At 42.7% G+C, this 25,059-nt stretch overlaps 1 protein-coding gene across 6 annotated transcripts in view; it reads left to right on the top strand.

Moving 5' to 3' along the window:
* LOC137652271 (ATPase family AAA domain-containing protein 2-like) overlaps window positions 1-25,059 on the top strand; it is a 96,442-nt gene that overhangs the window by 34,314 nt on the left and 37,069 nt on the right. For 5 of the 6 annotated variants that reach the window (XM_068385555.1, XM_068385558.1, XM_068385554.1 and 2 more), the window contains 5 exons: window positions 1,668-2,154; window positions 9,157-9,397; window positions 12,666-12,787; window positions 18,343-18,488; window positions 24,168-24,370. In XM_068385555.1, coding sequence (XP_068241656.1) covers window positions 1,668-2,154; window positions 9,157-9,397; window positions 12,666-12,787; window positions 18,343-18,488; window positions 24,168-24,370 — 1,199 coding nt within the window. The remainder of the gene's footprint in view (window positions 1-1,667; window positions 2,155-9,156; window positions 9,398-12,665; window positions 12,788-18,342; window positions 18,489-24,167; window positions 24,371-25,059) is intronic. The other variant, XM_068385556.1, reaches the window with a different exon arrangement.

Raw genomic sequence — 25,059 nt, 5'->3', positions numbered from 1 at the left:
GCATCGACCTAGGTGCGTCCAGACATATCTTGATGCTCATCAAGAGCTTCGAGCAGTCGTGTTCCCCCAGGCCACTAGAGTTCCCCAGTGAGATGTGGCTAGAGTGCTGAAGATGCTTTCAGAAACCCCCCCCCCCCCTTCGAGCCTCTCAAAGATATCCTGGACAAGGAGCTCATCCTCAAGACGGTCTTCCTGTTAGCCCTTGCGTCGGCAAAAAGAGTAAGTGAGATTCATGGGCTGTCTTACGAGGTCTCACACTCGAAGGGGTGGCGAGAAGCTACTTTCAGGTTCTTGCCTACAGGTTCTTGCCTACCTTCGTAGCCAAGACTCGGAACCCAGATGTTTGGAACCCTAGGTTTGAGGGGTTCTCAGTGCTAGCAACCCCGCATTCAGACAACCCAAGGGACTTACTACTGTGCCCAGTCAGAGCGGTACGTAAGTACCTAGAGAGAACGGCCAGACTTCGCCCCAAGACCAAGAGTCTGTTCGCCTCTTCAGGACTAGTGAAGAAGCCGGTCTCTGAGAATACGATCTCCTTCTGGCTGCGGCAGGTAATCATGAGAGCGTTCGACAGTTCGGGGGTCTCTCTTCCGGGAAAGCCTAGACCCCATAACATTAGGGGCCTGAGTACTTCATTGGCCTTCGAGAGGAACATGGCAGTGGGCCAGATCCTGAGAGCAGGCACATGGTCAAGGCAGTCCACCTTTACGGCTCACTACCTAAAGGAATGTTCGAGAAAATCCTTGGACGGGTTCTCTCTTGGCCCTGTCATTTCTGCGCTCCAAAAGATTTAAGGTGTAGCCCTGAGGAAGCCATGGGCGGTAAGTCTAAGAGACAGATTCCTTCCTTACCTTTTCCCCCCTATCACCCTTCCCCTACATGACCCTTGAGTCCTTCACCTTCCAGGGGATACACTGTCAGTGAATGAATACGTCTCCGAGGATTTTTACGGAGGCGAGTTACTTCGAGGTAAGTACTGTTAGGAAAAATACAAATTGCTTAAAATTTGTGATTTATCATTATAGTTTAAGAAAAAGTACTGCAAAGGAAGTAGTACTAGCACCTGCACAAACAAATCTCATTGAACAATAAAACCAATCATGTAAGCAGACTTAGTCAACTGTTCACTGTGAAAACAAACTTTTTCTTAAAATTACAACTAAAATGGTAAAGCGTTTTGTTTGACCTACCCGGAATACAAAAACACGAGAATGTTGGATACTTGCAGTCATGCTGTAAAGGGCAAGTGAAGGGCGGAACCCACCAATACTGAACTATGTAATATTAGAAGAAATTATTGCAAATACTTTCCAAAAGCACACAATGAAATTAATGATGAAAGAGGGGTTGAAACTATAACGTATCAAAAACCTGGGAGAGCATATTACCTTATACATAGAAAGAAATAGAGGTGGTTATAATTATTTGTTCCCACACGAATAGAAACCCTCATACTTTAAAATAGGTAGATTCTGGCGACAATCTGGTTATGGCCAATTGAGGAAAGGCAATTTATGATCATTTTTAATATTTAATATTTGTTTTGATAGGTATAATCTTCATGGCATATCTGAAGCTAATTTATTCCGGTATTTTAAGTATTCCTTCGTTAATTGATTTTGTTATTAACAATTATAATGATTACTAATGATGACTTAATATTTCAGGGAGGAACCGGAGCATACCGATGATGACGATGACGAAGGCAAGATGAAGACTAGATTTAGTTTTAAGAATAAGGAGCGTGGTCAAAACAAGAGTTTTGAGGAAGGGAAGAGTGAGGGTGTATCTGTGGGGAAAGAGACAAGAAGACGTAATAAAGAAAAGTACAGTGATAAAAAATCAGAAACTGAAGTGTGCGTGAAAGTCAAAGAAGAAATTCCAATGCGCAGAATAAGGACTAGAAGTAGCGTGGACTCAAACAAACAGAAAACAGATGATACTGAGGGGGAAGAGGAAGAGAGGGAGGAGGAGGAGGTAGGAGAAGAGGAGGAGGAGGAGGAAGAGGAAGAAGAGGAGGAGGAAGAGGAGGAGGAAGATGAGGATGAAGAGGAGGAGGAGGAGGAGGAAAATATTCGAGCCAAGCCCATCAAGAAAATAAAAAGGATCAATGACCCAATTATGGCGAGAGCTGTTTCATCGAAAGACCGTTCAGTAAGTAAATACAGTTTGTAATTGGTAATTTAATTCATGATAAATGATTAGCTCTTTCAGGATTGGTTATTCTTATTCTTTGTTTTTTTTTTTTCATCATGAGTACTCTTTTAGCCATAGTATACTGTGGACAATTGTTATATAGTTGTTACTTGAATGTTTGAGTTGATATTCTCAATGGATGGTTTGATTTTATCAGCATCCTAAATATTGAGAATAAATTGTTGGGATTTTGTCTTCGTTAGAACCTGAAAATGCTCAAGTTTTTCCTTGTTTCTTTGAATGCTGACTAAAATTCTGTCTCATTGATTGTTAATTCAGAATTTCATCTCATGGTGTACCTGTAGCTTTTAATATTGGGCACGCGAGGGTTTTTCTGATGTGTAACTAATATTGAGCATAATGAAGTTTGATGTAAAACCTATAAGAGAAAGATTTATGAAAATGGTTGTATGAAAGTATGTTTGTTCCAACACGGAGTACTTACCTCGAACTACTTTATCTCCTCCCAACCGACCAGAGTTTTGTGTAGTTTACCCTACTCCCGTTTTCTGTGGGGGTTATCCTCAGGCGGAGTGATACGTGCCCTGAGGCAAACCCCGGGTCAGGGAGCATGCTTTCTCAGGTCTCGAGCTCCAGTAAGTCCCTGGTCGCGTCGCGATAACATCTCGACGCTCTCCTTAATCCCAGTGCGACTCTTGTCCCCCCGACCCTTTGTGTCTCGCGTGGTCTCCACGTGGTATATTTGTATCCTTCCCTTGTCTCTCCGCGGTCCCACGTGGTACCTTTGTGCTTCCCTTGTTCCTTCCCTTTGCATTCCTGTCTCTTATGGTGTGTTACTACTGTAGTGCGTAATGGAGCATCCCCGCCGATGTCCTGGGCCTATGGCCGGAAAATCGTGTGGTGCTTTTCTTTCGAAACCGGAGGTGGACCCGCACTCCTTGTGTTTGTCGTGTAGGGGCAGTGTGTGTTCCCCTACGGACACGTGCCCGGAGTGCAAATCGTGGAACGAAGTTTAGTGGGTGCGCTTTGGCACGAAGAAGGCGCCCAAGAGGTCCCCTAAGAAGGCGAGCATCTCCTCTCCCCTTGCGTCTCCAGGAGCGTCGTCAGGGCGAGCCTCCATACCACCTTCCCCTACCCAGAGTAGGGGACGAGGTAAGTCCGTTGCGGGGAAGAAGCCGGTGGCTCTTCCACAGGAGTCTGTATTGCAGGATAGTGGGGTAGTGGCGTCATTCCAGGCAAGTGAGGGTCCTGAGGGAGGGATGGGTGTGTGTTCTGAAGACGGAGCCCTGGTGCCTGTGGGGCACGTCTCGTCTGATGACCCTATGTGGGGTAAGAATGTTACTGCCTCTTCTCCTGCCTCTTGGGCATGCTTTTCAGGTACCTCTAAAGCCGAGGGCTCCGTCGGGAAAGACGACTCACCGCCATCAGACTCCCTCGGGTGGGTACCTCCGAGGACGCCCTACAGGTCCCCTTTGAGAACGGAGGAAGGCTTCGGAACCTGGTTCCCCATCGAAGATCGCCCATGCTCCCCTCCAGTGCTGTCGACTACCTTACCAGACGTCTTCCTACAGCCCTCGTCTTCCTCCGGTCGTTGGGTTATTCCTCCTGCGGCTCTTCGCCCGCCCCGCCGACGAGTTACGACGCATCGTCAGACTCGTCAGCCGTAGCGAGTTCCTGTTCCTCGGAGGGCGAGGCCCGAAAGAAGTCCCGAAGACGTTGTGAGAGATCCCGGAGGAGACATTTTCGTTCCCGCTCACGCTCCAGGTCTCGCCACAGGGGTAAACGCTCCAGGTCCCCCAGAAGGAAGTTTAGGAGAAGTAGATCGCCTGGAGAAGAATGGGTGCTGGTCCCGCGTAGCAAGCTCCTTGAGTTCTCAGCAGTTCCGAGTTCTTCAGGTTGGCGCCCTAGATCCAAAACTCCGGACAGATTCACTTCTGGCGGAAGATTCGACAGACGGAGGGATACGTCGTTTCCGGCCCCATCGGACAGGCGTAAGGCCGCGAAGGTTCCGGCTCAATCCGGCCAGCGGAGAGAGTCGCCCCTTCGGACTGGCAGCCTTGTTCCATCCTCCAAGGTGACTCTTCACCGTCAGGAGAAGGGAGATGGCTCCCCCCGTCGGGCAAGCCCACGGAAGCCTGATCCTCCACGACGAAGGATAGACCTAGGGTGGAGGCCCTCGCCGCTACAGCAATGTCCGTCCTTCGTCCAGAGCCTCGTACGGAGGCCCCCGCCAGAGGGGCTCCGTCACGAGCAGCAGATCACCCTACGTAGGATATGGAGGATAACGTAGAGGTCTCTGCATACAGGAGAGTGATAGGGCTCATCAGGAGCCATCACAGGATCGAAGAGCCCGAACCCTCCGCCGAGGACCCCTGGCGCTCTAGCCTAAACAGACTGGTAGAGGCCCCTGTTCAACATAACCATCCCTAGCACTACCGATGGCCAGGGATGTTAGGCTGGGTAGAGCCCACATCAACAAAATCGTGGCCAACCATACGGAGGCTCCCAAGACCCAAAGTTCCTCCAAGCTGCTCCAAGGCCTGAGGTCGCAGAGCAAATTTTACCTTCCTGAGGGACAGCGACCAGGTGCCTGTAAGGTGGAACCAGCTCTCGAGGTTTTAGGCCAAGGAGGACCTGAAGATAGGGCCTCGACCGCTCCGATCTGTTTCTCGCAGTCAGAGGCTACGATGATGGAGGAGATAGCCAAGGTCCTGGTCAACATGTCCTCCTGGCTGGACTGGTGGGCCTCCGCCCTTGTAGGAGTCCAGGCTTCCTATGACCTCTTGGTACCGGAGAATCAGGCCCTATTGAAGGAGCTGATTAGCTCGGGAGGTAGGGCCCTAAAGTTTGTCTCCTACCAGTCTCTAGCTCAAGCCACCAACTGGATCCTGCGGAGGAGGGACACAGTCCTTAATAAAATAACCAGGCGTATCCCAGACAGAAAAGAGAGAGCCTGGAGAAACCTGCCACTGTGGGACGATTTCCTTTTCCCCCTGAAGGCAGCGGAAGAAATAATGGAAAGGGTCAGAAAATGGAAAGACGTGGGTGATCTCAGACCCCAGTCAGTGAGAAGAACCATCCACAGAAGGACCGCTTCCGATGCTCCTCCACCTCCTCGGGCCTCGCCTAGCCAGCCCAGGAGAGACGCCCCAGCGACGGCTTGGTCACAACCTTCGCAGCCCTCCCGTAGGGGAACATCGTCAACTCAGTCCTCCTTTAGACCTTCCTACGCGGCAGCCGGGAGAGGGCGTGCAGGCCGCTCCTCCAGGAGGAGATAGGGAGAGAGACCCACTACTCCTGCCCAAGCCTCAGGTGGGATGATGCCTCAGACATTTTTGGCAAGCATGGAAAGACCACGGTGCAGACCCGTGGACGGTAACAGTTCTGAAAGAAGTGTACAGGCTATCCTTCCTAATAGCAGACCTACGGGCAGAGTGGTTGACTCCAAAGTACCCCTTGAGGAGGACAGCTCTGCAAGAGGAAGTCTCGGCGATGCTGGCAAAAGGAGCGATAGAACCAGTCCAGGAGCCGGGCCCGGGGTTCTATAGCAGACTCTTCCTGGTGGACCGGGGTTCTATAGCAGACTCTTCCTGGTGGAGAAGGCAACGGGAGGTTGGAGGTCTGTCATAGACCTCTCAGCCCTCAACAAGTTTGTGTGCAAGACTGACTTAAAGATGGACACCCCGAAGTCGGTCCTGGCGTCCCTGAGGGAAGGGGACTTCATGATGTCCATAGACCTCAAGGACGCATACTTCCAAATCCCAGTACACCCCTCCAGCAGGAAGTACCTAAGGGTAAGATGGGGTGCCCAGACATTGCAGTTCAAGACCCTCTGCTTCGGGCTGTCCACAGCTCCTCAAGTCTTCACGAAGGTCTTCACAACAGTCTCAGTATGGGCACACGAACAGGGCATCCGCCTGATTCGGTACCTGCACGACTGGTTGTTACTTACAGCCTCGGGAAGTACTGAGGGAGCAAGGCGCGAAGCTTCTGCGGTTCTGCAATGTCCTGAGCATCATCATCAACCTGGAGAAGTCTCAACTGATAACCTCCACCAGGATGACCTACCTCGGAATGGTCTTGGACTCCTGGTTGGCGAGAGCCTTCCCTTCCGCGGAGAGACTAGACAACTTGGACCAGATCCTCCGTCCTTTCCTGTCGGACCAGCCCAGGAGAGTGAAGGACTGGCAAAGATTGATAGGCCATCTCGTATCGTTGGAAAAACTGGTCCCCCAGGGGAGGCTCAAACTCAGGGGGGTCCAGTGGAATCTGAAGGAGCTCTGGAACCAGAGGGACTCCCCCCACAAAGTGATTCCTGTTCTCCCGTAAACAAAGGAAGTCCTGGAGTGGTGGCGCAGCAGATCGAACACACTCAAGGGAATGCCCTTCGCAGCCGTCCCTCCCGAGATGCTCCTGTTCACGGACGCATCCCAGGGGGGGTGGGGTGCCCACCTCCTCGGAAGGTCAGCAAGAGGAAAATGGATGGATGAGGAGAAGGCTCAACACATAAACGTCCTAGAAATGAGGGCAGTTCGAAGAGCGTGCCTAGAGTTCGTCAATCTACTCCAGGGGAACACCGTGGCACGGATGTGTGACAATATGTGACTTTATGTGGTGGCCTACATAAAGAAGGAGGGAGGACTAAAATCGAAGGAGTTGTGCGACCTCACGTTGGAACTTCTGGAATGGGCCGAGGTGGAGCAGATCAAGATCTCAGCAAGGTTCATTCTGGGAAAAAGGAACGTCCTGGCCGATGACCTCAGCAGGATGGAACAAGTAGTAGGAGCCAAGTGGTCCCTACACCCAGTAGTGGCCAAAGTCATCATCCAAAAATGGGGGTCGCCAGTGATGGACCTCTTTGCGACAAGACTGAATGCACAGCTCCCCGTGTTTTGTTCTCCTGTGCCAGACCAAAGAGCGGGGTTAGAGGACGCCTTCCAGCACCCTTGGGACAATCTCGACGTTTACGACTTGCCTCCCTTCGCGATGCTCAGGCAGGTGCTTAACAGAGTAAGGAGGGCCCACAACCTAAAGATGTCTTTGGTAGCTCCCTGGTGGCCGGAGAGAGAATGGTTCTTGGATCTAAAGGAACTAGCGTGTCTTCCACCCTGGCCCCTCCCGGACAGGCCAGACCTTCTCCGGCAGCCCCACTTTCAAAGGTTCCACGAGAACCCTCGGTCCTTCCGCCTTCATGCGTGGAGGTTATTGAGCGTCTCCTGTGGAAGGAAGGCTATTCGTCGAAGACAGCAGCAAGGATGTCAGGGTATCTGAGACGTTCATCAGCAGCGGTCTACCAAGCAAAGTGGGCCACTTTCACTAAGTGGTGGTACTCCAGGAGCATCAAGCCACTGAAGGCCTCCATCCCGGAGGTTGCGGACTTCTTGGTCTATCTCAGGGACGTGGTCAACAAGTCTATTCCGGCCATCAAGGGAGTCCGTGCAGCGTTAGGCCAAGTTTTCCTCCTGAAGGGCATCGACCTGGGAGCCTCTAGACATATCTCGATGCTCATCAAGAGTTTTGAGCAGACATGCCCCCCTCAAGCCGTTAGGGTGCCACAGTGGAATGTGGCCAGGGTCCTGAAGATGTTATCAGAACCCCCGTTTGAGCCCCTAAAAGACATCTCACCCTCAAGACTGTTTTCCTGCTGGCTTTGGCCTCAGCAAAAAGGGTAGGGGAGATTCATGGACTGTCTTACGAGGTCTCGCACTCGAAGGGTTGACGAGAGGCTTCCTTCAAGTTTGTACCATCCTTTGTAGCTAAGACCCAGAATCCAGCCGTGTGGGATCCCAGGTTTGAGGGCTTCTCAATACCAGCAATTCCCCGTTCGGACAACCCGAAGGACTTGAGGCCGTGCCCTGTCAGGGCAATAAGGAAATACCTAGAGAGGACGGCTAAACTTCGGCCTAATATCAAAAGTCTGTCTGTCTCCACAGGCCCAGTGAAGAAGCCAATCTCAAAGAATACCATCTCCTTCTGGCTGCGACAGGTGATTATCAGAGCCTACAGTAGTGCGGGAATTCCCCTGCCGGGCAAGCCCAGGCCCCACGACATTAGGGGTCTAAGTACCTCGTTAGCATTCGAGAAGAATATGGCAGTGGACCAAATCCTGAGAGCTGGCACCTGGTCTAACCAGTCGACCTTCACGGCTCACTACCTAAAGGACTATTCGAAGAAGTCCCTGGACTGATTCTCATTAGGAACCGTCATCTCCGCGCTCCAAACCGTTTGATGACATAGCCCCAAAAACAACCTCGGATGGTAAGACCAAGAGACACAGGTTCGTTCCTTAACCCCCTTATTCTTCCTTCCCCTATTTTCGCTCGAAGATGTGCTCGGGTAGTCCCCCTGAGCCTGTTTCAAGACACATGATCATCGGAAGGACATGTCTCCTAGGAATTCTTGCAGAGGTGAGTTACTTAGACACTAAGATAGAGCTTTTTGTGTAGTTTTTCCCTATTTTCCGTGTTTCATGAATGGCAACAGAACCTAGCCTCCTATCTAGGTTCCCCTGATCATGCTTAGCTCGGTCTCTAGGTCTAGAAGGCCACTCCCACCTCCTAAAGTGTAAGTCTCCTAAGAAAGTAGTTCGAGGTAAGTACTCCGTGTGGGAACAAATCACAAATTTTAAGTAATTTGTATTTTTCCTAACAGTACTTACCTCGAACTACTTTCGGGTAATGGCCCACCCTTCCTTCCCCGAGTGCCTTACTGGACCTCTTAAGAACCTAAGCTACCAAGAACTTACTGGAGGTCGAAACCTGAGAAAGCATGCTCCCTGACCCGGGGTTAGCCTCAGGGCGTGTATCACTCCGCCTGAGGTTAACCCCCACAGAAAACGCGAGTAGGGTAAACTACACAAAACTCTGGTCGGTTGGGAGGAGATCCCAGATACTCCTAAGAAAGTAGTTCGAGGTAAGTACTGTTAGGAAAAATACAAATTACTTGAAATTTGTGATATTTTGTTGAATATATTTTGCAATTTTTTTTTCTTCATTAAAGCAGTTTGAAGATCTGTACTCAAGAGTGAAAAGAGAGAGGCGTCCAGTGCAGCGGTTTATGTATGAAGATGAAGTACAGGACAGGAGGCGGTCTGTTAATAAGAGTGTATCGTCATCCGATGAAAGTGATAGTGATAAAGGTGGTGATGATGATGATGATGAAGACGAAGCACAAATTGGTTCTCGTTACTCACTTCGTCAAAATAGAAGGGAGAGTAGACCCTTTCAAGTTAATGCTTCAGGTGAGCTTTGTAGTTTTTCCTTAGGTAATTTTTTTCTGACAGAAAGGTTCAAAACATAACTATAACAATTTTATATTTGTTTTATCACAAACCTATTATTTTATAATTATGTTGTGTGTGCTACCCAATCATCCCAGATTAAAAGAATAGAGAATTGGGTACTGTATTGAGCAGGACTGAATGTGTTAATTACAGTTGCTGATATCCACAACATACTTTTAATTTCAATGTTTTGCATATTTACAGTGCCCTCTTGATTTATGAAAATTGTGCAGCTCGATATTCTAGTTTCCCTGCCTCTTTTCCTTTTTACATCCACTGTAATGTATTCTGTGTATTGCTTCTTTAATAACCTGACACTATCCAGTATAATGATGATAATTATAAAAAGGGTAATTCTTTAAAGAATACTTTTAATGAAAAAGCACACAAATATCTACTTCATTGGTAATAATGGAAAACTTGGGAGTTAAACCCATACTGTAAAGATGTTACAGTGCCAATCAAAAGGATTAAGAGGCTCTTGCATATAAGTGTAACACTTGATAATCTTAATACACGATAAAAATAACCTTAATGGCTGCCAATATGTTCCGAGACCATTTTATTAGACTGACATATGAGTAGTGGCTATCTTTCCTTTTCAGGAAAAACTGATCTTTGTAAAAGTAATACCATTGTAATAATTCTAGGTCCTTGTTTAAATGTCTTGAAATATTTTAAAGGTCACTCATGAGCAGCAGTGGAAAGGGACAGGACAGTGTCCTGGAGACTACTATATATGTATAAGCTACAACCCTAATTGGAAAAGCAGGATGCTATAAGCCCAGGGGTCCCAACAGGGAAAATAGCCCAGTGAGGAAAGGAAATAAAGAAAAATAAAATATTTTGTATAGTAACCACATTAAAATATATACTTCCTATATAAATTGTAAAAACTTCAACAAAACAAGAGGAAGAGAAACTAGATAGAAGTGTGCCCGAGTGTACCCTCAAGCAAGAGAACTCTAACCCAAGACAGTGGAAGACCATGATATAGAGGTTATGGCACTACCCAAGACTAGAGAACAATGGTTTGATTTTGGAGTGTCCTTCTCCTAGAAGAGCTGCTTACCATAGCTGAAGAGTCTCTTCTACCCTTACCAAGAGGAAAGTAGCCACTGAACAATTACAGTGCAGTAGTTAACCCCTTGGGTGAAGAAGAATTGTTTGGCAATCTCAGAGGAGAATCTGTAAAGAATAGGCCAGACTATTCGGTATCTGTGTAGGCAAAGAGAAAGAACTTTAATCAGAGAGAAGGGTCCTATGTAGTACTGTCTGGCCAGTCAGAGGACCCCATAACACTCTAGCGGTAGTATCTCAACGGGCGGTTGGTGCCCAGGCCAACCTTCTACCTTTGAAGGTGCTGTAGTAAGGGCATTATTTGGTACATAAAAATCCATACTATTTGTAACTGTAGCTAAACAGAAGACTTGATTGGAATGATAAAGTAAAACTGATAAAATGTTAAGAAGTCAAAACTGTTGTAATGTGAGGAATTGCATGAATTAAATCACTTGCAAAAGGAGGATATTTTCATATAAGCCCAAATATATAGCTGTTCCCATCCAATCTCCATTATTTTCATTCAATTATGTCAGAGATTAGAATGAGATTTATATTTCACTGACCCGAGTTTGTAAAGAGTGGGAACGTAGCCCAATGTAGAGTATAAATAGATTAGAAAAATAGAATAACCACGTATTTAACAAAAATTATGAATAGCGGCCTGTCAATCTGGTCAACTAAAAGCATTTGCACCAAGTTTAAATGTGCATGCAACTGATTTCACCATTTGATTAGGGTGATCATCCTGTTGTCTGATCACAGCTGGAACTTGAAAAGCACTCGGAGTGCATACCTCCGCCATGGCGCCTTATTTCTCAAAACCAGTTTGCCTTTCCCAGAATCTATTAGTGTAATAATATCCAGCTCTTTTCATCAGTTTAAAATCCTTGGAAGTTTCATTAATTTACGATTAAAATTTTGGCTGTATGGTTGATGACCTGAATTTGACCTTGGACTCGACCTTCACCTTCGACCTTAACATGTATTAATTGACGTAAATTTTTACACACAATTATGAACCAAGTTTAAAGTCTGTGACAACGATGTCCAAACTTATGGCTGATTACGTGAATTGGACATTCTGCTTGACATGTGACTTTGACCTTCCAAAATATAATCTTTTCCAGCTTTTTACGTAAGTTAATCCCTGCAAGTTTCATACTCAACGATTAAACTTGTGGCAAGGAAGCTGTTCACAAACAAAAACATACACACACACACACGGGGTAATTCATAACCTCCTTCCAACTTTGTTGGCGGAGATAATGAGTCTAAAATACAGAGAAGTATTAAGTCTTGAGAGAAAAAGCAAGACTTCAAAAGACCTGCATACCTTTATTGCTTAATAGATGGTATAACTAAAGATGATTTGAATTCAAAAGATGGTCAGAAATATGGAAAATTTTGATTATTGTATTTTTGCTAGTTGGACGTGCTTAGTTGTATTTTTTTATTCCTAAGGTGATGTTTACATTAGGCTTCAGTGTTTGACCTCTGGCTAATTCCTTATGCATCAAAGTAAAGTTGCATGTCTGGACAAAAAACACCATCTCTTGCTCATCATGCTAATGTGTTATGAGATCGATATAGATTTGTAATTGGATCAGTGGTTCCTCTAAGATTAGAGAATGCATAAGTTACATGTGGGAGGCTTCGCGGACGTATCCTTTATTCATATTGTTTTTGTTTTTCCCAACTTCATAATTCCAGTCCAATCTGCCATAGTCTATTTCTTTGTCTGATGAAAGCCCCCATCAATACTGTTTCCCTTATTGGTAGCTAAAAAGTTCTCTCATAATATATGAAAAGTGTGAAGACTGGTCATTGGACCAAAGGTTCCTTGTTGAATAAAGAAGGTTGAGGGTGTTAAGCCTATAAAAGGAAGGTCAAAGCCAAAATAGTAGGATAAAAGCTAAAGCTTTTTGTGAATGTTGAACCTTCTGCACTCTGTGCTAAAGTATAATTTGCTAAAAAGGTGTTATTCAATAAAAATCTTAAGCTAACCTATAAAAGTGTACTGGGTTTTGACATACTTTTTTAATTACATTAGTGCAAAGGAAATTGGTCAATTGTAAGATTTTTTTATATTTGCATGTATCCATTATTTGCTCATTTATCATATTTTCAATATTTATATAACATTCATATTTATTATATCTAGATAAGGGTCGAGGAAGAAATTTCCGAGAAGGCAGTCCCCACCACAGAGAAAGGGAATGTAGGAACCATAAACGTTACGTCAATTCGCCTGCAAGGAAGCACATGTTTCATCGCAAACGCAGGGTATGTATTATTTGTTGAGGGTCATTGCTGGTTGATTGTTTGAGGTGTTTTATTTCTATAAAATGGAACTAGTTATTCAGCAATGCAATAGTTCCCTGATCTAAGTCATTAATTGATCCCTAAAGACTCCTAAATGACTTTGTGTTCCTTATACACGTAACTAAACATGTAAAAGTAAAGTACTGTACAGTTCTTCTTTGTTGTGCGACATAGAGACTGAAGTAACATTGGGTAAAACGGCATAGCAAGCATTTTATTTTTGTATCCAATAGTTTAGAATGAGCAACCTAAAGTCAGAACAGATGGAATGATGGGTATTACTGTACATGCTTTGGTTGAAGAAAATACTTTGAAATTTTAAAGAATGTTTGAATTATGTATTACATATGTTACAGCACAGAAATTAAAGCTTAAAAGCAAAATTCCTTATTTTTTTTTTTTTTTGAAAATTGTGAATTGACAAATTTTAAGTAACTAAACAGTTTGATAGCAAAATAGAATTACTGTATGCCTATTTTGAAGAAGGCCACTATTTTTTTTTTCATTGAATATTGGTGGTACCTTATAACAAACCAGCTAATGTGATATCACTATTTGGCAAATAATTATTGAGCAGTTTTAAGTCTATTCTTTAATTTAGTCTGATGTTTCAGTAACAACTTTTTTTACTGGGTGGAAATGAATTGTACTGCTGTAGACCCAAAGTCACACTTCTCAGAATAGATTGCACTCTTGTCTGGTAAATGCTGAGTATATTTGCTGTGGAGGTAGGCAATAATTGTAAGTGGCTCTGTTAGAGCTTCTCTTTATTAACTGTTGGGTAATTACAGGTTTCAAAACATTGCAGTGTTATCTTTGGAGTGGGGCTGTTTGAGAAGCTTTCCCTTGAGGGTGCTAAATCCTTGGGAGTATTTATTAATAGACCAGAAAGCATTCTTGACTAGGTCAATAATGTCCATTCATCATTATAGCGAGAAATGAGATCTATACTGTTCTGTATAGTATCTTATGAAACTTGAAGGAAGGAATGAAATATTCATCCAAGTCATCTTGGGATTGCATAAGGATATCAGTTTTACTGGCAGGTAGACCAGGAATACTGTACTCGAACAAGAAACTGGATTCTCATTCAAATATGTTAAAATGTCGGCCAACTGACAGGCACTAGTTATAGTTATAAGGGATACAAAAATAAAAGTTAGGATAAAGATGGACCCCACTGGAAGGACACTAGGTGCAAGTTGTTAGTTATTGAAACGTCTGTTTTGTTCCGAAGGAGAGAAGTTGAGGTTTGATGAATAAGTAAAACTTGAAAAAATACCACTGAAATTATAGTCCAGGAGATGGGTTTTTTATTATTATTACTAGCCAAGCTACAACCATAGTTGGAAAAGCAAGACGCTGAAGCCCAAGGGCACCAAGAGGGAAAAATAGCCCAGTGAGGAAAGGGAATAAGGAAATAAATGTATGATGAGAACAAATTAATAATAAATCATTCTAAAAACAGTAACGTCAAAACAGATATGTCATATGTAAACTATAAAAAGACTTTTGTCAGCCTGTTCAACATAAAAACATTTGCTGCAACTCTGAACTTTTGAAGTTCTACTGATTCAACTACCTGATTAGGAAGATCATTCCACAACTTGGTCACAACTGGAATAAAACTTCTAGAATATTGTGTAGTATTTAGCCTCATGATGGAGAAGGCCTGGCTATTAGAATTAACTGCCTGCCTAGTATTACGAAGAGGATGGAATTGTACTGGAAGATCTGAATATATAGGATTGTCAGAATTAGGAAAAATCTTGTGCAACATGCGTAATGAACTAATTGAACAACAGTGCCAAAGATTGGTATCTAGATCATGACTAAGAAATTTAATAGACTGTAAGTTTCTGTCCAACAAATTAAGATGAGAATCAGCAGCTGAAGACCAGACAGGAGAACAATACTCAAAACAAGGTAGAATGAAAGAATTAAAACACATCTTCAGAATGGAATGATCACCGAAAATCTTAAAAGACTTTCTCAATAAGCCAATTTTTTGTGCAATTGAAGAATACACAGACCTAATGTGTTTCTCAAAAGTAAATTTGCTGTCGAAAATCACCTAAAATTTTTAGTCATACAAAGTTGAAGAAACGTTATCAATACTGAGATTTGGATGTTGAGCCACTGTCCTTGACCTACTTACAATCATACTTTTTGTTAGGATTCAACTTCATACCCCATAATTTGCACCATCCACTAATTTTAGCTAGATTTCTATTAAAGGATTCTGCAACCCCAGATATACAGTGGAACCTCTACACACGATCGTATCTACATCCGAATTTTCCAACATCCGAAGTAAAATTCGAGCAAATTTTTGACTCTACACCCGAATTTTATTTCGACACACGAAGTAGCAATTTTCGTCGTACCGGTTGTATCCGAATTTTTCGACACGCGAAGTACAATTCGAACACGTTCCCACTCTACACCCGAATGTTTTTTTCGACACCCGAAGTAAGCAATACTCGTACGCGTAGTCGGTGCTCATAGCGCCTGAAGTGTTTTTTATTTCCGCCGATAGAAGGCAGCACATCGACCTCGGAGGGACGCTCAATTAGCGCGGCTTGGGTCAGTCCTCTGTTCTCGCCGGCTTCGTGTGGTTGTGCTCTTTGCGTTGTGATATTAACTGTGAATTAATCGTGATTTTTTACGTGCATCCATTAACGATAATTTACGTAAATCATGGGTCCAAAAAGGCTTAGTTTTGCCAGTGGTAGTGGTAGTGGTGAGAAAAGGAAGAAGGAAATGCTTTCTATAGAAATTAAGCAGGAAATTATTGAAAAACATGAGCGTGGCATCCGCGTGAGTGAACTTGCTAAACAGTATGGCCGTAATATGTCGACGATCTCGACAATCCTTAAACAGAAGGAAGCTATTAAAGCAGTGAAACCTAAGGGGATCACTATAATTTCCAAACGCCGTACCCCTATCATAGAAGAGATGGAACGACTTCTACTAGTGTGGATTAAGGATAGAGAGATCGTTGGCGACACCATCACCGAAACAGTCATCTGCGAGAAGGCGCACGCCATCTTTACGGACTTGAAGGAGGAGAGCTCTGTGGGTGATGCTGGGGAGAGTTCAACCGAGCCTTCCTTAGATGATTTCAAGGCATCTCGTGGCTGGTTCGAGAAATTTAAGAAACGGTCCGGGATTCATTCAGTTGTTCGCCACGGAGAGGCTGCTAGTGCGGACACAAAGGCTGCAACTGACTTTGTTAAGAAATTCGAAAATATCGTAAAGGAAGAAGGCTACGTAGAGCAGCAGGTGTTCAATTGTGATGAAACCGGGCTGTTTTGGAAGAAGATGCCGAGTCGAACCTACCACTGCTGAAGAGAAGAAATTGCCTGGGCATAAGCCAATGAAGGATCGGTTGACTCTTGCTCTATGTGCCAACGCTAGCGGGGACTTTAAAGTTTAGCCCTTGCTTGTTTACCATTCAGAGAACCCTAGGGCCTTTAAAGCACACAACGTCGATAAGGATCAGCTTCATGTTTTCTGGCGATCCAACTCGAAGGCCTGGGTCACTAGGCAATTCTTTGTGCAATGGGTAAACCAAGTTTTCGGTCCTTCTGTGAAGAAGTATCTTCATGAGCAGAAATTGCCTTTAAAGTGCCTGCTATGCCTTGACAATGCACCCGCTCACCCCCCCGGACTTGAAGATGATATCTTCGATGAATTCAAGTTCATAAAGGTGCTGTATCTTCCACCAAATACCACCTCTATCCTCCAGCCCATGGACCAGCAAGTCATCTCTAATTTTAAGAAGCTGTACACCAAGCACTTATTCAAGCAGTGCTTTAATGTCACGCAAAGCACCAACTTAACTTTGCGTGAATTTTGGAGGGGCCACTTCAATATCGTGCACTGCTTAAAGATCATTGATCAGGCTTGGGTGGGATTAACTCGACGGACCCTCAATTCTGCATGGAAGAAGCTGTGGCCTGATGCAGTTTCTCCCCGAGATTTCGAGGGTTTTAACCCCGAACCTGATCCCGTGGTCGGTGCAGCGGAAGCCGTAGAGGAAATCGTCTCCCTTGGCAAGTCCATGGGTCTGGAGGTCGACGCAGATGACGTTACGGAACTCGTCGCCGAACATCACGACGAACTGACGACGGATGAGCTCAAGGAACTCCATGCTATGTCGGAGCACATGAGTGATGACGAGGAAGAGAGCGAGGAGGTAGAACATGTGTTAGGTTCAGCGCAAATAAAAGAGGTGTTAGGAAAATATCAAGACGTGGTCGACTTCATCGACAAATACCATCCAAAGAAATTGCAGGTTTGTCGTGTAGTTTCTCAATTCGATGATGTTTGCCTAACGCACTTTCGAAACATTCTGAAAAGCTGTACGAAGCAATTATCTATCGATGCTTTCTTTAAAAAAACTGCGAAGCGAACTCGCGATGAAGAGGATGTAAGTGAACCGAAGAAAACGGCAAAGAGTGAAGAGGAAGAAAGTGAAACACAGAAAACGGAAAAGAGTGAAGCAAAAGAAATTCAGTCAATTTTAAATGTAAGTGATAGTGATTAAAATTACGTAATCATCAAAAAGAAAAAAAGAAAATGTAAAAAAAAATAAAAAATATAAAAATAAAAAAAAAATAAGCTAAGTTATGTTAAAGTTCACTTAGTGTAAGTTAGAATAAGTTACGGTAGTGTTACGTTTATCGTAGTTAACCTCTCTACCTCCTCGCCGTCCGTCCGTCTCCTCTCTCCTCTCTGCGTAGCGAAGACGAACAACACCTGCGCTGGAGTTTCTAAGGTAAAGTGACGCTAAAAACCCGTTTCTTATTTATCATTTTTTGCTAATTCTTCTTATTTACATGTCTATTCTTCTTATTTACATGTCTATTATCTAATTTAGTGTTCATTATTCTCATGGGAAAATTATGTGTAGTAGTTTATTAAGAAGTTATCATAGGTTTTTGGGCTCAACCACGGATTAATCCTATTTCAATGTATTCTTATGGGAAAATTCGTTTCGACATCCGATCAATTTCTACATCCGAAGTTGGTTCTGGAACGGATTAAATTCGTATGTAGAGGTTCCACTGTACATTCAGGAGATGGAATTGATGCAAAGAGAGCAGCATCATCTGCATATGCAACAAGCTTGTTTTTTAGGCCAAACCACATGTCATGTGTACATAGTATGAAAAGTAATGGGCCAAGAACACTACCCTTAGCTTCTGTTCAAGTTTCTATTTATGCAGATACATGAATGGCTTTGTTATGAATTATGATAATGATGTAGCTATTGTAATCAAATGATTAGGTACCCTTTCTTCCATGAAATTTGTGAATGACAGATTCATCTTGCATTACTTCTATAATTTATGCATATGCTGCATTTTGTTTTTGCAAAAATAAGTTTTAAGAATATACAAGAAAATTAGTTCTTAGGAGTCTGTAGTATATGAAATTTAAATTTTTTAAGCTTCCTGGGGGCTCTTGAAGTGAAATCCTTGGAGTAATTATTTTTTTTTATTTTCTAGGCAGCCCATAATACAACATCTAGTGATAGCAGCAGTTCAGATGAGAGTCACTTTGAAAAAAGGAAGTCAAAAACTATGGCCAAGGCTCGTAATCGTTGCCTCCCTATGAATTTGACTGCAGAAGACTTGGCCTTATCGTCGTTCAAGTAAGTAGACCGATGAGTTCAGCGGGTGGAAGATCTCATTACTTTGCCTGTCCACATGAACCAATATTTAGGGTAACTTTGATGATACTTAGTTTTGTAAAACCACATCATCATTCTGGATTTTGCTGGCATTTCCCGGAGAAGTTCAGGTGCGAAATTAATTTGCTGTAACATTCACCTGAATACCTGTCTGGTCTATTTCTTTCTCTGTAGCCTTTCCTATCTCAATCTGTCCGGTTTCTTTAATTTATACTTCACTAATTTTTTACATTGTTCCTTAATTTATTCTCATTGCATGTCCTAACTATCTTGGTCTTCGATCAGGCTATTTTTTTTCCTATGTTCATCCTACCTTTCTTTTGCCATGAATCGTTAAACTCTTGTCATATCTCATTACTATCTTCCATTTTCTTCATCATTGTAATTTTCTATGCTGTTTAGAGTAGTGTAAACATTATACTTGCATATATAGTGGAACCTCTACACACGAACGTATCTACATGCGAATTTTCCAACACCCAAAGTAAAATTCGAGCAATTTTTCGACTCTACACCCGAATTTTATTTCGACACACGAAGTGAGCAATTTTCGCCGTACCGGTTGTATCCAAATTTTTCGACACGCGAAGTACAATTCGAACAAGTTCCTACTCTACACCCAAATTTTTTTTCGACACCCGGAGTAAACAATACCCGTACATGTAGATGGTACTCATAGCGCAGGATGTATTTTTTATTTCCGCTGATAGAAGGCAGCACTTCGACCTTGGAGGGACCCTCAATTAGCGTGACTTGGGTCATTCCTCTGTTCTCGTCGGCTTCGTGTGGTTGTGCCCTGTGCGTTCTGCTATTAACTGTGTTTTAATCGTGATTTTTTACGTTCATCCTTTTACGGTATTTTACGTAAATCATGGGTCCTAAAAGACTTAGTTTTGCAAGTGGTAGTGGTGAGAAAAGGAAGAAGGAAATGCTTTCTTTAGAAGTAAAGCAAGGTATTATTGAAAAGCATTAACGTGAGTGAACTTGCAAAAGAATACAGCCAAAACATGTCGACGATCTCGACAATCTTGAAACGGAAAGAAGCCATTAAAGCAGTGAAACCTTCTATGGGGATCATAATCATTTCAAAACGTCGTAGCCCTGCCATAGAAGAGATGGAACGACTTCTGCTAATCTGGATCAAGGACAGAGAGATTGTTGGCGACACCATCACCGAAACTATCATCTGCGAGAAGGCGCACGCCATCTTCACTGACTTGGAGGCGAGCTCTGGGGGTGATGCTGGGTTCGAGTTCAACCGAACGTTCCTCAGACGATTTCAAGGCATCTCGTGGCTGGTTTGAAAAATTTAAGAAACAGTCCGGGATTCATTTAATTGTTCGCCACGGAGAGGCTGCTAGTGCGGACACAAAGGCTGCAGCTGACTGTGAAGAAGTTTGAAAGGACCGTGCGACTTTTTATCGATAGCGTCTTTAGAAAAATTACGAAGCGAACTCGTGATGAAGAGGAAGGAAATGGTTCAAAGAAAACGGCAAAGAGTGAAGCGAAAGAAAGTGAAAGAAAGAAAAAGGCGAAGATTGAAAATAAAAAAATTCAATCAATTTTAAGGGTAGTGTGTGAAAGTGATTAAAATTAATCATCAAAAAGAAAAAAAGAAAATGTAAAAAAAAATATAAAATATAAAAATAAAAATAAAATAAATAAGCTAAGTTAGGTTAAAGTTCACTTAGTGTAAGTTAAAATAAGTTACGGTAGTGTACGTTTATCGTAGTCACCCTCTCTACCTCCTCGCCGCCCGTCCGTCTCCTCTCTGCGTAGCAAGACAGACACCTGCGCTGGACTTTCTAAGGTAAAGTGACTCTAAAAACCCGTTTCTTCTTTATTATTTCTTTATAATTATTCTTTTTTACATGTCTATTATTTAATTTAGTGTGTATTATTGTCATGTGTAATTACATACCTACATATACCAAGGCACTTCCCCCAATTTTGGGGGTTTGACCAACATCAACAAAAGAAAAAAAAAAGGGGGGGGGGGGACCTCTACTCTCTACGTTCCTCCAGCCTAACAAGGGACTCAACCGAGTTCAGCTGGTACTGCTAGGGTGCCACAGCCCACCCTCCCACATTATCCACCACAGATGAAGCTTCATAATGCTGAATCCCCTACTGCTGCTACCTCCGCGGTCATCTAAGGCATCGGAGGCAGCAGCAGGGCCTACTGGAACTGCGTCACAATCGCTTGCCATTCATTCCTGTTTCTAGCACGCTCTCTTGCCCCTCTCGCATCTATCCTCCTATTACCCAGAGCTTTCTTCACTCCATCCATCCACCCAAACCTTGGCCTTCCTCTTGTACTTCTCCCATCACCTTCTTTAGCAGACAGTCATTTTCTATTCTCTCAACATGGCCAAACGACCTCAACACATTCATATCCACTCTAGCCGCTAACTCATTTCTTACACCTGTTCTCACTCTCACCACTTCGTTCCTAACCCTATCTACTCGAGATACACATACAACTTAGACACTTCATCTCAAACACATTCAATTTCTGTCTCTCCGTCACTTTCATTCCCCACAACTCCGATCCATACATCACAGTTGGTACAATCACTTTCTCATATAGAACCCTCTATTTTTTACTACTCCCTTAACTGCCCCCAATACTTTGCAACCTTCATTCACTCTCTGACGTACATCTGCTTCCACTCCACCATTTGCTGCAACAACAGACCCCAAGTACTTAAACTGATCCACTTCCTCAAGTAACTCTCCATTCAACATGACATTCAACCTTGCACCATCTTCCCTTCTCGTACATCTCATAACCTTACTCTTACCCACATTAACTCTCAACTTCCTTCTCTCACACACTCTTCCAAATTCTGTCACTAATCGGCCATGCTTCTCTTCTGTGTCTGCAACCAGTACAGTATCATCCGCAAACAATAACTGATTTACCTCCCATTCATGGTCATTCTCGTCTACCATTTTTAATCCTCGTCCAAGCACTCGAGCATTCACCTCTCTCACCACTCCATCAACATACAAGTTAAACAACCACGGTGACATCACACATCCATGTCTCAGCCCCACTCTCACCGGAAACCAATCACTCACTTCATTTCCTATCCTAACACATGCTTTACTACCTTTGTAGAAACTTTTCACTGCTTGCAACAACTTTCCACCAACTCCATATAACCTCATCACATTCCACATTGCTTCCCTATCAACTCTATCATACGCTTTCTCCAGATCCATAAACGCAACATACACCTTCTTACCTTTTGCTAAATATTTCTCGCATATCTGCCTTACTGTAAAAATCTGATTCATACAACCCCTACCTCTTCTAAAACCACCCTGTATTTCTAAGATTGCATTTTCTGTTTTATCCTTGATCCTATTAATCATTACTCTACCATACACTTTTCCAACTACGCTTAACAAACTAATACCTCTTGAATTACAACACTCATGCACATCTCCCTTACCCTTATATAGTGGTACAATACATGCACAAACCCAATCTACTGGTACCATTGACAACACAAAACACATTAAACAATCTCACCAACCATTCAAGTACAGTCACACCCCCTTCCTTCAACATCTCAGCTCTCACACCATCCATACCAGACGCTTTTCCTACTCTCGTTTCATCTAGTGCTCTCCTCACTTCCTCTATTGTAATCTCTCTCTCATTCTCATCTCCCATCACTGGCACCTCAACACCTGCAACAGCAATTATATCTGCCTCCCTATTATCCTCAACATTCAGTAAACTTTCAAAATATTCCCCCCATCTTTTCCTTGCCTCCTCTCCTTTTAACAACCTCCCCTTTCCATCTTTCACTGTCTCTTCAATTCTTGAGCCAGCCTTCCTTACTCTCTTCACTTATGTGTAATTATGTGTAGTAATTTATTAAGGAGTTATCATAGGTTTTTGGGCTCAACCACGGATTAATCCTATTTCAATGTATTCTTATGTGAAAATTCGTTTCTACAACCGAACATTTTCTACACCCGAAGTTGGTTGTGGAACGGATTAAATTCGTATGTAGAGGTACCACTGTATACGTTTTTCTTTTAGTGTAAACGTGTGCATTTATATATTTGTTCTGACACCAATATAAACCCTCGCTATTTACAGGAATTATGCTTTCGGCGAAGCGGGAAGTATGATTCCTATAAATAGCCATAGGTGTGTATCATTAAGAAAAATGCAAATTACTTTAAAATTTGTCATTTTGCTTCTGTTTAGCAGTCATGATATCTTTGAAGCATCAAAGACTTTGAGACTGTACAAAATGAAATTTTAATAGCCATTCTTCCTAATAGTGATTGTAATTTAATGACTTCATAGCAATAAGTTGGATATGAGAGGATTACAGGTAATGCCCGACTTACAATCTATGCGACTTATGACATCGACTTTACGACAAATTTTTTCAGGGTGATGATGTCACAAGTCTATCGGGAATAGGACGAATATTTCCTTGAAAATAATCTATTTTCTTGTATGAAAATAAACAAATTTATCTTGTTAAATTATTATTTTCTTTTATTGTTGATATACAGTATCTATTTTCAGTAAAAAATACATTAACAAAAGTTTTAATATCTGTCGAGTTCATAATATATGTCTGGTGACGTCACATCACCGGCGGAAAGCAACCGGGCAATACAGTGATTTCCTTCCAATAGGCTAACGATTAATATTGGTATTCCCATCATCGAAATATAAAGTAACGATACAAAGTATTTTGTAGGTTTGTATCGGTTTTCATGAGTACTAGGAGCGTAAATTTGACTGTACGCTAGTTTTATTAAATCACTGATAATAGATTGATGTTTATCTAAAGAAAGTATACTATTAGGACAAATATTTTCTTGAAAATATATTTCCTTTTACATTATAAAAGTGAAATACTTTAGCTTTGTAAGTTAGTATTTTCTTTTCATTTCTTGCTAGAAAAAAGGAAATAAATTTACATATTTTGCAAGTCATTGTTCGTAGCATTTACGTCACGTGTCTCGTGACGTCTTGTATCTGGCTGAGGTGTGCTGACAAACCAAATGATTTCCTTTCGTTGTGTTACCGAGTAATCTTATTAGAGTATTCCCATCATCGAAACATCGAGGAACGAAATCAAGTGTTTTAGTGGTCTGTATCATTAGTTATGAGATTTGTACAACTTAACGTATATTTAAGAAAAAAGTCTGATGACATCATATTTCTGGCGGAAGGCGAGAGGCAAATTAAGTGATTTCCTTCCCATGCGTTACTATTCCCACAAGCGAAATAACGAATAATGATATAAACATTTTTTTTTAATAATTTTCAAAGAAATATGAATATTTAACTGAAAAATCGAGACAGACAGAGAGAATATTGATAAAATATGATTGAGCCGATTGCCGAATCACAACGCATCATAATAAATCTACGGAAACTTCCCTTATTTTAGTTCGACATTTGACGGATTCGACTTAACGACGCATCTCTTGGTCCCGATCTCCGTCGTAAGTCGGCGACTACCTGTATATGGTAGTTTTCTCATAAGATTTCAGAAACACTTTAGCCCCATTGTTTCAAACGGGCAGATTAGATTATTCAAGTCAAGTTATAGTAATTTTTGTATTAATTTGTTTTTTCCTCACTTTCTAAAGGGACAGGGCTAAAATTGGATCTAGTTTAGCAGATATCGACCCCATGTCATTGGACCGCAATATTTGCTTTGATTCTGTTGGAGGATTGTCATACCACGTCAAATCCTTGAAGGAAATGATTGTGTTCCCTCTCCTGTATCCTGAAGTCTTCGAACGGTTCAAAATTACACCTCCAAGAGGAGTTCTTTTCCATGGACCTCCAGGTTGGTTGATTATTTTTCTTGCTATTTTTTTTATTGAAAAATGGGTTCCATAAATCTTTTATCTATTCCATATTAAAGCAAAAATATCATTACTTGACGGTAACCTTGTGTTCAGCAAACACTTGACAAAAGAGCTTTCCTTGTTATCTTCGTCATGGTGCATTGAAAAGGCTCATTCTTTGTCTAATCATCTGTAATCTTGTTCCTTAGATGTTGTGATTGCTTATATCCACCATAACTTCATATATATATATTTACCATTCTTGTTGATCCCCTTTGTGGGTTTGATCAGTGATTAAATTTGTTCCCCCTCCCCCTTCTCCATATGTGTAAATATTTTCTGCCTGTTGTGGGTAGCTCTTACAGTAACTACATGGTTCCTCCACAACAGCTGTAGTTTTGTTAGTATTTATAAACTCCTGTTCTCTTATACAGTACATACATACATATACCAAGGCACTTTTCCCAATTTTGGGGGGGTAGCCAACATCAAAACAAATGAAACAAAAAAGGGGACCTCTCCTCTCTATGTTCCTCCCAGCCTGACAAGGGACTCGACCGAGTTCGGCTGGTACTGCTAGGGTGCCACAGCCCACCCTCCCCCGTTATCCATCCACCAATAGATGAAGCTTCATAACGCTGAATCCCCTACTGCTGCTACCTCCGCGGTCATCCAAGGCACCGGAGGA

This window comes from Palaemon carinicauda, chromosome 13, assembly GCF_036898095.1.
Source record: "Palaemon carinicauda isolate YSFRI2023 chromosome 13, ASM3689809v2, whole genome shotgun sequence".
NCBI classification, from domain to species: Eukaryota; Metazoa; Arthropoda; class Malacostraca; order Decapoda; family Palaemonidae; genus Palaemon; species Palaemon carinicauda.
This window is presented reverse-complemented; position numbering and strand designations above follow the sequence as displayed.